We start from the raw sequence: 12,909 nt of genomic DNA on the forward strand, positions 1-12,909 counted from the left end.
GAATTCTTAAAGAGATGGGAATACCAGATCACCTCATCTGCCTCCTAAGAAACTTGCATGTAGGTCAAGAAGCAAGAGTTAGAACATGGAACATGGACTGGTTCCAAATTGGGAAAGGAGTACATCAAAGCTACATATAGTTACCCTGCTTATTTAACTTCTATGCAGAGGACATCATGGGAAATGCCGGGCTGGATGAAGCACAAAATGGAATCAAGATAGCCAGGAGAAATATAAAAAACTTCAGATATGCATATGACAGCTCCCCTTATGGCAGAAAGTGAAGAGGAACTAGAGTCTTAAAGCTCAACATTCAAAAAATGAAGATTATGGCATCTGGTTCCATCACTTCATGGCAAATAGATGGAGAAACAATGGAAACATGGAGAGACTTTATTTTGGGGGGCTCCAAAATCACTGCAGATGGTGACGGCAGCCATGAAATTAAAAGACACTTGCTCCTTGGAAGAAAAGCTATGACCAACAGCCTATTAAAAAGCAGAGACATTGCCAGCAAAGGTCTGTCTGGTCAAAGCTATGGCTTTCCCAGTAGCATGTATGGATGTGAGAGCTGGACCATGAAGAAAGTTGAGTGCCAAAGAATTGATGCTTTTGAACTGTGGTATTGGGGGAGAATCTTGAGAGTCCCTTGGATTGCAAAGAGATGAAACCAATCAATCCTAAAGAAAATCAATTCTAAATATTTATTGGAAGGACTGATGCTGAAACTAAAGCTCCAATACTTTGCCCATCTGATGCAAAGATCTGACTCCTTGGAAAAGACCCTGATGCTGGGAAAGACTGAAGGCAGGAGAAGGGGACAATAGAAGACAAGATGGTTGGATGGCATCATCGACTCAATGGACCTGAGTTTGAGCATGCTCTGGGAGTTGGTGATGGACAGGGAAGCCTGGTGTGCTGCAGTCCATGGGGTCGCAAAGAGTCAGATACTACTGAGTGACTGAACAACAACATAGAGTGAAGAGGAATTAAGACCTCCTGTTAATAACCAGTACCAACCAAGCATGTGAGTCAGTCATCTTGGAAGCTGATTCCACAGCCTTAGTCAAGTGTTCAGATGAGAGCTGCCCCGCCTAACATCTTTCTGTTTGTTTTTTTTTAATCTTTTGGCTGAGCCATGCAGCATGTGGGATCTTAGGTCCCCAGCCAGGGGTTGAACCTGTGGCCCCTGCATTGGCAGCACAGAGTCTTAACCACTGAAGAACCAGGGAAGCCCCCCTACAGCTGACATCTTGATTGCATCTCAGAAGAGACCTTGACCCAGAACCACTCAGCTAAGCTTCTTCCAAATTTCCAAACCACAGTATATGAGATAATAAATGTTTATTCTTTTAAGTCATTAAGCTTTGGGGTGACTTGTTATAGATAATTAACATACAACCTTTATAGAGATCTAATATTTTTTTAAAAACCTTCTATTTTTGGCATTTGTACACGGTCAGAAATTATTATTCTCTTTCCCCTAGCCTTTGGCCTAGCTCAGGGTACCTAACTAAAAAAGCCATCAGGCTTAAGGAATCCAACCCAGGAAGACAGAATCCCATATTACTCTTTAAAGAAGTCTTTCCCTTTCCCTGTTATGCAAAAAGCTCCCAGGTCTCCTAAGAATGTAAAAAAATCCACATTACATCACCTTCACCTGGATGATCCTGAAAAATGATTCTTAGAAAAATCAAAGGAACTGGAGCCCAGACTTCCCCAATTAAATACAGTATTGAGGAAATATTTGAGAAATGACACCCTATGATACCTGAGTTTTTCTGAGCTGAGAAATGGGTGTCGACAGTAGTGCTAATGCCTTATATTCATATACTATACTTTTCACAATGTTTTCATATCTATATCTTAGGTAGGTTGGGAAGATATAAATAAACCATATACATATGGAACCAAGGGCCCAGAGCTCATGATCTGCCCACAGTCTCATGATGTGTGAATGACAGGGCCAGTTCTAGAATCTGGGTTCCAGTGACTCCAAGTCTGGTGCGGTGCTTTCCAAGGCAAGACCTCCAGGGTGAGATAATATAAACGCCTTTCAGCTGGGGCTGTCCTCTGAGGTCAACATGCACTTGTAGGTCTCTTTAAAGGCCTCAAGGAAACGTGGTATTACTTCATCCACAGTGACATGCCTCTGGAGCTCCTCACTCAGGGAAGTGACGCCTGTCCCAACCAGCCCACAGGGCACAATGTGCTCAAACCACGTGAGGTCCGTAGAACAGTTCAGCGCCAGGCCGTGGGACGTAACGTGCCTTCCACAGCGGACACCTGCAAGGCAAATCAACAGGTCTTAGAATAGACACCCTCCCTCCCCAGGCTTCATGATGGTCCTCAGTGAGATGAAGAAACTGGACTAGATCACTAATTTTCCATTTCTGTTTCTAGAGCACCCAAAAGGTTGTCCACAGATCAGGGGAAGGGGTCAAAATGAGAAGAGACGCCTGTGGCTCCACAGTGGCTGCACTTACTATGGACATTACAGAAAGGTCCTTTAACAAAGATTCCGCTGTTTAAAAAAAAAAAAGTATGAAAAAAATTTTCACCCTTACTGTCCAGATATTGTGAAGTAACCTGGCAACTCACTTCTCGTTGTCTCTCCATGTCTAAAAATGAGTGTGTTGAACCACGTGACCTCCGACATGACCTTCCGGTTCTGAAGATATCAGTGAGACGAGCCTTAGAAACTCTTAAAGCAGTGGGCAGACGATTCAAAGCCCGCGCCAGTGACACCCCGCCCGCCCGGGGCTCTGCCCTCACCACCATTGGTCCGGCCCCGCCAGGCCCCGCCCCGAGGCGCTCACCGATCGCGCAGATCTTGCGCTCGCCCAGCCAAACGCCGGTGTAGGGTGGGGGCCGCGCGCGGGCGCCCGGCAGGCCCTGGAGCTCGCACAGGCGCACGGCGCACGCCTCCAGCGCCGCCACGTGGGTGCGCAGGCGCAGGCCGAGGGGTCGTAAGTCGAGTACCGGGTGGCACAGTAGCTGGCCCGGGCCGTGGAAGGTGGCTAGGCCGCCCCGGCCAAGGGGGCGCACCTCGGCACCCAAGGCCCGCAGTCGCGCCGTCTCCTCGGACGTCAGGCCGCCGCGCAACCCGGTGGTATACACGGGCCCCGCGGGCTCGCAGAGCAGAAGCGCACCCGCCTCCGGCCCTGGCTCGGCCTGCAGCCGCCGCAGCCAGCGCTGCTGCAACGCCAGCAACTCGGCGTAGGGCACCTGACCCAGCCACACCAGCCGTACAACCGGTTGCAGCATCTCGCCCGCCGCGGCGTCTGCGGGGGCCCGCCTCCTTTCTGGGCCTAGGGGCGGGCCGGGAGGGGCGGGGACCCGGAGCCTCCGCCCCTAAATGCTTGTTACTGGCTGTTGAGCGAGTGTTTTGATACCTAATGTAAGGTCAGTTCAATTCAGTCGCTCAGTCATGTCCGACCCTTTGCGACCCCATGGACAGCAGCGAGCCAGGCTTCTCTGTCCATCACCAACTCCAGAAAATTGCTCAAACTCATGTCCATCGAGTTCGTGATGCCATCCAACCATCCCATCCTCTGTTGTCCCCTTCTCCTGCCTTCAATCTTTCCCAGCATCAGGGTCTTTTCCAGTGACTCAATTATTCGCATCAGGTGGCCAAAGTATTGGAGTTTCAGCTTCAGCTGAAACTTTCAGTCCTTCCAATGAATATTTAGGACTGATTTCCTTTAGGGTGGACTGGTTGGATCGCCTTGCAGTCCAGAGGACTATCTTCTCCAACACCACAGTTCAAAAGTTAATTTTTCATTGATTAGCTCTAGTAATTTTCTGGTGGAGTCTTTAGGGTTTTCTGTGTAGAGGATCATGTCATCTGCAAACAGTGAGAGTTTCATTTCTTCTTTTCCTATCTGGATTCCTTTTATTTCTTTTTCTGCTCTGATTGCTGTGGCCAAAACTTCCAAAACCATGTTGAATAGTAGTGGTGAGAGTGGGCACCCTTATCTTGTTCCTGATTTTAGGGGAAATGCTTTCAATTTTTCACCATTGAGGATAACGTTTGCCGTGGGTTTGTCATATATAGCTTTTATTATGTTGAGGTATGTTCCTTCTATTCCTGCTTTCTGGAGAGTCTTTATCATAAATGGATGTTGAATTTTGTCAAAGGCTTTTTCTGCATCTATTGAGATAATCATATGGTTTTTAATCTTTCAATTTGTTAATGTGGTATATTACATTGATTGATTTGTGGATATTAAAGAATCCTTGCATCCCTGGGATAAAGCCCACTTGGTCATGATGTATGATTTTTTTAATATGTTGTTGTATTCTGTTTGCTAGGATTTTGTTAAGGATTTCTGCATCTATGTTCATCAGTGATGTTGGCCTGTAGTTTTCTTTTTTTGTGACATTTTTGTCTGGTTTTGGAATTAGGGTGATGGTTGCCTCATAGAATGAGTTTGGAAGTTTACCTTCTTCTGCAATTTTCTGGAAGAGTTTGAGTAAAATAGGTGTTAGCTCGTCTCTAAATTTTTGGTAGAATTCAGCTGTGAAGTCATCTGGTCCTGGGCTTTTGTTTGCTGGAAGATTTCTGATTACAGTTTCGATTTCCTTGCTTGTGATGGGTCTGTTAAGATCTTCTATTTCTTCCTGGTTCAGTTTTGGAAAGTTATACTTTTCTAAGAATTTGTCCATTTCTTCCAAGTTGTCCATTTTATTGGCATAGAGCTGCTGGTAGTAGTCTCTTATGATCCTTTGTATTTCAGTGTTGTCTGTTGTGATCTCTCTATTTTCATTTCTAATTTTGTTGATTTGGTTCTTCTCCCTTTGTTTCTTAATGAGTCTTGCTAACGGCTTGTCAATTTTGTCTATCTTTTCAAAAAACCAGCTTTTAGCTTTGTTGATTTTTGCTATGGTCTCTTTAGTTTCTTTTGCATTTATTTCTGCCCTAATTTTTAAAATTTCTTTCCTTCTACTAGCCCTGGGGTTCTTCATTTCTTCCTTCTCTAGTTGCTTTAGGTGTAGAGTTAGGTTATTTATTTGACTTTTTTCTTGTTTCTTGAGGTAAGCCTGTAATGCTATGAACCTTCCCCTTAGCACTGCTTTTACAGAGTCCCATAGGTTTTGGGTTGTTGTGTTTTCATTTTCATTCATTTCTATGCATATTTTGATTTCTTTTTTGATTTCTTCTATGATTTGTTGGTTATTCAGAAGCGTGTTATTTAGCCTCCATATGTTTGAATTTTTAATAGTTTTTTTTTTTTTTTTCCTGTAATTGAGATCTAATCTTACTGCATTGTGGTCAGAAAAGATGACTGGAATGATTTCTGTTTTTTTAAATTTACCAAGGCTAGATTTATGGCCCAGGATGTGATCTATTCTGGAGAAGGTTCCGTGTGCACTTGAGAAAAAGGTGAAATTGATTGTTTTGGGGTGAAATGTCCTATAGATACCAATTAGGTCTAGCTGGTCCATTGTGTCATTTAAAGTTTGTGTTTCCTTGTTAATTTTCTGTTTAGTTGATCTATCCATAGGTGTGAGTGGGGTATTAAAGTCTCCCACTATTATTGTGTTATTGTTAATTTCCCCTTTCATACTCGTTAGCATTTGCCTTACATATTGCGGTGCTCCTATGTTGGGTGCATATATATTTATAATTGTTATATCTTCTTCTTGGATTGATCCTTTGATCATTATGTAGTGTCCTTCTTTGTCTCTTTTCACAGCCTTTTTTTTTCACAGCCTTTATTTTAAATATATCTGATATATTTTATATTTTATTTATATATAATATATACTATAATATAAATATATAAATATATATTTATAAATATATTTTAAAATTATCTGATATGAGTATTGCGACTCCTGCTTTCTTTTGGTCTATGTTTGCATGAAGTATTTTTTTCCAGCCCTTGACTTTCAGTCTGTATGTGTCCCTTGTTTTGAGGTGGGTCTCTTGTAGACAGTATATATAGGGGTCTTGTTTTTGTATCCATTCAGCCAGTCTTTGTCTTTTGGTTGGGGGCATTCAATCCATTTACATTTAAGGTAATTATTGATAGGTACGGTCCCGTTGCCATTTACTTTGTTGTTTTGGGTTCATGTTTATACAACCTTTCTGTGTTTCCTGTCTAGAGAAGATCCTTTAGCATTTGTTGAAGAGCTGGTTTGGTGGTGCTGAATTCTCTCAGCTTTTGCTTGTCTGTAAAGCTTTTGAATTCTCCTTCATATCTGAATGAGATCCTTGCTGGGTACAGTAATCTGGGTTGTAGGTCATTCTTCTTTAATGTGTGGTAGAATTCTCTGTGAAACCATCTGGAAATTTCTTTGGGGGAGTTTTAAAACTACAACTTCAATTATCTCAATAGCTCTAGAGCTATTCAAATTATCTGTTTCATATTGGGTGAGTTGCAGTAGTTTGTGTTTTTCAAGGAATTAGTCCCTTTTATCTAAGTTGTCAAATTTGTGTGTGTAGAGTTGTTTGTGGTATTCACTTAGTGATCCTTTTTATGTTTACATGGTCTATAGTGTATCTTCTCTCTGATTTGTGAGTCTTGCTAGGATGTTGTTAATTTTATTACTTTTTCCAAAGAATCAGCTCTTTGTTTTATTGTTTCTGTTGTTTTTATGTTTTCAATTTCATTTATTTCTGCTCTTATCTTTATTATTTCCTTCCTTCTGCTTGCTTTATTTGGTTCTTTTCTTGTGTGTTCTCAGTGGGAGCTTAAATAATTGATTTGAGATTATTTCCCTCTTTTTTACTGTATGAATTCAGTGCTGAATTTAGTGCTAAACTTTTCCCTCTCGGTGTGACTTTAGCTGTGTCCTACAAAGTTGGATATGATCTATGTTCACTTTCATTCAGTTCAAGATATTTTAAAAATAGTCTGGCACGGTGAAGAGACATGAGAGGTGTAGAATAAGTGGGAGGCCCCCGGCGCCCCCCCGTTTCCCGCGAGGGGGCGGGGCGGGGTCCGCCGGCCTTGCGGGCCGCCGGTGAAATACCACTACTCTGATCCCGCGCCTGCATGTTTCGAGGCATGGGGCAGAGCCTCCGGCCGGCCCGCGCCACCTGAGGATCCCGGAAGCCGCCCCTGCCATGGAAGAGGACCAGGAGCTGGAGAGAAAAATGTCTGGAGTGAAGACCTCAATGGCTGAAGGCGAGAGGAAGACAGCCCTGGAGATGGTCCAGGCGGCTGGGACAGATAGACACTGTGTGACATTTGTGTTGCACGAGGAGGACCATACCCTAGGAAATTCTCTCCGGTACATGATCATGAAGAACCCGGAAGTGGAATTCTGTGGTTACACTACAACCCATCCATCAGAGAGCAAAATTAACTTGCGCATACAGACCCGAGGTGCCCTCCCCGCGGTCGAGCCCTTTCAGAGAGGCCTGACTGAGCTCATGAATGTCTGCCAGCATGTGCTTGACAAGTTCGAGGCCAGCATAAAGGAATATAAAGATCAAAAGGCCAGCAGAAACGAAGCCACATTCTAGTCCCTCACACACCATACAGGGAGAACTGACGTCTAGGATATTCTGTATGTGCTCTTGGCGAAACCCAGAAGTAAAAGACTGTGGTGACAGCACAATGTGACCTGCAGAAGGGCCTGCTTCTAGCTCATAACTCATCTTAGCTGTTGGAGTCCCTGCAAGAAACTGTATTCTGCTAATAAATTCCCTCTTATACTTAAAAAAAAAAAAAAAAAAATTTCCCTGAGACTTCTTCAACCCATGGATTACTTTGAAGTATGTTGTATTCCTGTTATCTTTCTGATTTCTAATTTGATTCCATTGTGGATGGAGAACACACTCTGTATGATCCCAGTTCTTAAAAAAAAATTTTAAGGCCCAGCATGTGGTCTGTCTTGGTATATGTTCTGTGGGTAATTTAAAAGGATGTGTATTCTGCTGTTGTTGGGTGCAGTGGTCTATAAATGTTATTTAGAATCTGTTAGTCAGTGGTGCTGGTGCGTTCTTCTATATCCTTGCTGATTTTCTGTTTAGTTTTTTTGTCAAGTGTTCAGAGAAAGGTACTTTAGTCTTCAACTTACCTAATTGTGGACTTACCTATTTCTTCCTTAAGTTTAATCAGTTTTTGCTTCATGCTTTTCAGCTCTGTTGTTTATTGCATATCCATTTATAATTTCTATATATTCTTGATGAATTGACCCTTTTTATCACTTCATAATGTAATTGGTTCTGATAATATTTTTGCTCTGAAGTTTACTTTATATGATATCCCTCTAGCCACTCCCGCTTTCCTTTAATTTTGCATGATTTATCTTTCCATCCTTTTACTTTTAATCTGCCTTTATTGTTTTATTTAAAGTGAGTTTAGGGACTCCCCTAGTGGGCCAGTGGCTAAGACTGTCTCTCATTGCAGGGGAACTGGGTTCAAACTCTGGTCAGGGAATTAGATCTCACATACCACAACTAAGGGTTTGCATGCCACAACTAAAGATCCTACAGGCTACAACAAAGATCAAAGATATTGTGTGCTGCAACTAAGACTCAGTGCAGCCAAATAAATATTTTAAAAAATAGTAAAGTGAGTTTGTTATAGACAGCATATAGTTGGGTTATGCTTTTTTTTCCACTAAGCCAATCTCTGTCTTTTATTATTATTATTTTTTTTTTGGCCACACGATGCAGCATGTGGGATCTTAGTTCCCCAACCAGGGATTGAACCCTTGTCCTCTGCATTGGAAGCAAGGAGTCTTTAACCACTAGACCACCAGGGAAGTCCTGCAATCTCTGTCTTTTAATTGCTCTATTTAGGTCATTTAGGTTAAGGTAATTATGGAGCTTCCCAGGTGGCTTGGTGGAAAAGACTGCCTGTCAACACAGGAGACCCAGGTTCAATCCCTGGATCAGGAAGATCCCCCGGAGGAGGGCATGGCAACCCACTCCAGTATTCTTGCCTGAAAAATCCCATGGACAGAGGAGCCTGGTGGGCTACAGTCTATAGGATCACAAAGAGTTGGACATGACTGAGCACACAGCACATGATTACTGACATATTAAGGCTTAAGTCTGACCCTTTATTTTATTTTTGTTTGTTCTGTTTATTATTTGTATGTTTTCTTTTTCTTGTCTTTCTGTGCTCAACATCATTAGTCATCAGGGAAATGTAAATTAAAACCACAATGAAAAGTTGTTATGCCATCACCAGAATGGCTAAAATTAAGAAGACTAAAGACAGCAAGTCTTGGCAAGGTTGTAACCAGAACTCTCACATGTTGCTTGTGATAGTGTAAAATGGCATAAACACTTGTGATAAAGGTCTGGCATTTTTTGTGAAATTAAATATACACCTATTCCATGACCCAGTTTTATTCCTAAGAATTTACCCATGATAAATGAAAACATTTATACCACAAAAAGATTTGTATAGCAAACTCCATGGCAACTTTATTTATAAATATTCCCAAATTGGGAACAGCCCAGGTGTCTACCTGTAAGAGAACTGATACAGTGTGATATATTCATACAATGAAATACTGCTCAGCAGTTAAAATGGGCAAGATGTCCAAGGATGATGGGGCCACTAACCAACAGAGGGAACCCAGGGTGATGTGATCTCTCTTGGTTCCAGCCCCACTCCTAGACAAGAAAGTAGTCCCTCAAGAACTATGTGGCCAGATTCCATATGCAATTTGTGAAGCTAAGGGAGTACAGGCACTTAAACATTAACTATCAACTAATCCTTATGTAGCTGATTTGTTGCTTTTCAGTCACTAGGTCGTGTCCAACTCTTTGAGATTCCACGGACTGCAGCATGCCAGGCTCTTCTGTCCTCCACTATCTCCTGGAGTTTGCTCAAATTCATGTCCATTGAGTCAGTGATGCTATCTAACCATCTCATCCTCTGCCACCTCCTCCTGCTGCCTTCAATCTTTCCCAGCACCAGGGTCTTTTCCAGTGAATCGGCTCTTTGCATTAGGTAGTCAAAATGCTGAACCTTCAGCTTTAGCATTGGCCTTTCCAAAGAATATTCAGGGTTGATTTCCTTTAGGATTGACTGGTTTGATCACCTGGCAATCCAAGGGACTCTCAATAGTCCAGCACCACAATTCAAAAGCATCAGTTCTTTGTTGCTCAGTCTTCTTTATGGTCCAACTCTCACAACCGTACATGACTACTGGAAAAACCATAACTTTGACTATATGGACCTAATCTACAATTAATTTTTGTGTATGGGACTAGTCCATCTATTTCTGTTTTATTGACTATGCCAGAGCCTTTGACTGTGTGGATTGCAATAAACTGTGGAAAATTCTTCAAGAGATGGGAATACCAGACCACCTGACCTGCCTCCCTAGAAATTTGTAAGCAGGTCAGGAAGCAACAGTTAGAAATGGACGTGGAACAACAGACTGGTTTCAAATTGGGAAAGGAGTAGTCAAGGTTGTATATTGTCACCCTGCTTATATAAGTTATGTGCAGAATACATCATGTGAAATACTGGGCTAGATGAAGCACAAGCTGGAATCAAGATTGCCGGGAGAAATATCAATAACCTCAGATATGCAGATGACACCACCCTTATGGCAGAAAGTGAAGAAGAAGTAAAGAGCCTCTTGATGAAAGTGAAAGAGGAGAGTGAAGAAGTTGGCTTAAAGCTCAACATTCAGAAAACTAAGATCATGGCATCCAGTCCCATCACTTTATGGCAAATAGATGGGGAAACAATGGAAACAGTGAGAGACTTTATTTTTTGGGCTCCAAAATCACTGCAGATGGTGACTGCTACCATGAAATTAAAATACGCTTACTCCTTGGAAGGAAAGTTATGACCAAACTAGAGAGTATATTAAAAAGCAGAGACATTGCTTTGCCGACAAAGGTCCATCTAGTCAAAGCTGTGGTTTTTTTAGTAGTCATGTATGGATGTGAGAGTTGGACTATAAAGAAAGCTGAGTGCCAAAGAATTGATGCTTTTGAACTGTGGTGTTGGAGAAGACTCTTGAGAGTCCCTTGGACTGCAAGGAGATCCAACCATCCATCCTAAAAGAAATCAGTCCTGAATATTCACTGGAAGGACTGATGCTGAAGCTGAAACTCCAGTACTTTGGCCACCTGATGTGAAGAGCTGCCTCATTTGTAAAGACCCTGATGCTAGGAAAGATTGAAGGTGGGAGGAGAAGGGGACGACAGAGCTTGAGATGGTTGGATGGGATCACCGACTCAATGGACACAAGTTTGAGTAAAGTCCGGGAGTTGGTGATGGACAGGGAGGTCTGGTGTGCTGCAGTCCATGGGATCACAAAGAGTCAGACACGACTGAGTGACTGAAATGAACTGAACTGATGTAACTTATTATGCATTCCCATAATATTTGACCATAATACATAAAACTCACAATGTGTATTTTTTAATCTAAAATATTGTTCCAAGAATTTTGTTGACAATTTCAGTTGCTACTGACAAGTTTCTCTAAATGGATATTAATAAGGTAAAAAAAATGTTTAAACATGTGACTCAACAGAGTTTATCTAGTTTTAGGCCTTATTGTCAATTAAACAAAATTATTTGAAAATGTTGATGACAATGCATAATTACTGATTCTGTGAAGTGAAAGGAAGAAAAATTTTTATGAATTATGTTATCATCCATGAGCTGTATATTTCTTTTTATTGAATATTACTGTCCACCAATAGGACACCATTAAATTCAGTCATCTTTGACTTTTTGTCAACATTCAATCATTGCTCAAAAATCTAGCTTTTGAGCAAAAGAATCCTGACATTTCTATTGTTGTTCTGGAATAAGCTTACAAAGATGATATAAATTAGATGGGTGATTGCCTGGAGTGGAACAGAGGGAAAATTGACTGTAAATGAGCATAAGGCAACTTTCTGGGGTAATGGGTATATTCTACATTCATGAGTGATTAGGATGGTTACATAATATATTTGTCAAAGCTCCTCAAACCATACCATTAAAATGTGTGCATTTTATTTTACGTAAAAAAAAAATTTCTTGATATAGTTAAGAAGACTTTGTATCTTAATAAGTAACTGATTTAATGTGATCTATAACTTTGAAATATTTAGACTTATAGTATGGGTGTCCCATTGTGTTTTTGGCCTGGACTCCAGGGATATTGCCTTGGTTTCCAGTGAGAGTACCTGGGCAGATGGTGATGCTGTTACTGAGATGAGGAAAGCACAGGAGGGTTAGGTTTGGTGGGGGCAGGTGCATACAACTGGTACTGGCCCTGCCCATCATGAAAAGCACTGCTGCTCGGAGCCCCTTTGCTGTCCCAGCTGCCTGGACTTCCCTCTGGGACCTTCAGACCCTCCCACTCTCCAGCATCTAAAGAGTTAATACCTGGTACAGTGATGGCCTTCAAGATACTGATCCCAAACCTTGGGGACCTGTGGGGGCTTTTGCCCTACATATTTCAGTATCACTGCTCTTGGGATTGGGCAAGGAAGCATGTAAATCAGAGTTCATTTTGGGAAATATAAAGTTAGAGATGACTATAAGATATCCAAGTGTAAAGGAATTCACTGGTGGCCTAGTGGTTAATAATCTGCCTTCCAGCGTAAAGGACTTGGATTTGATTCCTGGTTGAAGAACTGGGATCCCACGTGCCGCAGGGAACTAAGCCCTTGTGCCACAACTAGAAAGCCCGTGGGCCAAAACTAGGGGGAAGCCTGAGTGCTGCAACTAAGATCTGATGCAGCCAAAAATAAATTTAAAAAAAAAAGATGTCCAAGTGGAAATATCAGCACAGTATTATGTAAATGGATAGAAGTTGAAAACAGAGTTCTGGGCTGGTGATGGAAATTGTTGGCTCCCTCTTGCCAACAGACTTGAATCCAAACTCCCTTGTGTTTATCATCCAGTTCTCACCTATCTTTCCAGGTCCACCTCCCAGCCAGGACCGCTGTCACCGTGCTGCTTCCTGATCCCTCTGT

At 42.0% G+C, this 12,909-nt stretch overlaps 2 protein-coding genes across 2 annotated transcripts; one reads left to right on the forward strand and one right to left on the reverse strand.

Annotated features, from left to right (window-relative positions):
* Positions 1-299: 299 nt before the first annotated feature.
* On the reverse strand, positions 300-3,365 carry LIPT2 (lipoyl(octanoyl) transferase 2). The gene is made up of 2 exons (XM_061150156.1): positions 2,820-3,365; positions 300-2,286 (listed from the first exon to the last, which is right to left on the reverse strand). Exons 1-2 carry the CDS (start codon positions 3,265-3,267, stop codon positions 2,057-2,059), a joined length of 678 nt encoding a protein of 225 aa, XP_061006139.1. The 5' UTR covers positions 3,268-3,365; the 3' UTR covers positions 300-2,056.
* Positions 3,366-7,042: 3,677 nt separating this feature from the next.
* Positions 7,043-7,678, forward strand: LOC133054640 (DNA-directed RNA polymerases I and III subunit RPAC2). Its single transcript, XM_061139821.1, has one exon. It carries the CDS (start codon positions 7,076-7,078, stop codon positions 7,475-7,477), a length of 402 nt encoding a protein of 133 aa, XP_060995804.1. The 5' UTR covers positions 7,043-7,075; the 3' UTR covers positions 7,478-7,678.
* The last annotated feature ends 5,231 nt before the right edge of the window (positions 7,679-12,909 follow it).

The sequence above is a fragment of the Dama dama genome, chromosome 1 (genome assembly GCF_033118175.1).
Source record: "Dama dama isolate Ldn47 chromosome 1, ASM3311817v1, whole genome shotgun sequence".
Lineage (NCBI taxonomy): Eukaryota > Metazoa > Chordata > Mammalia > Artiodactyla > Cervidae > Dama > Dama dama.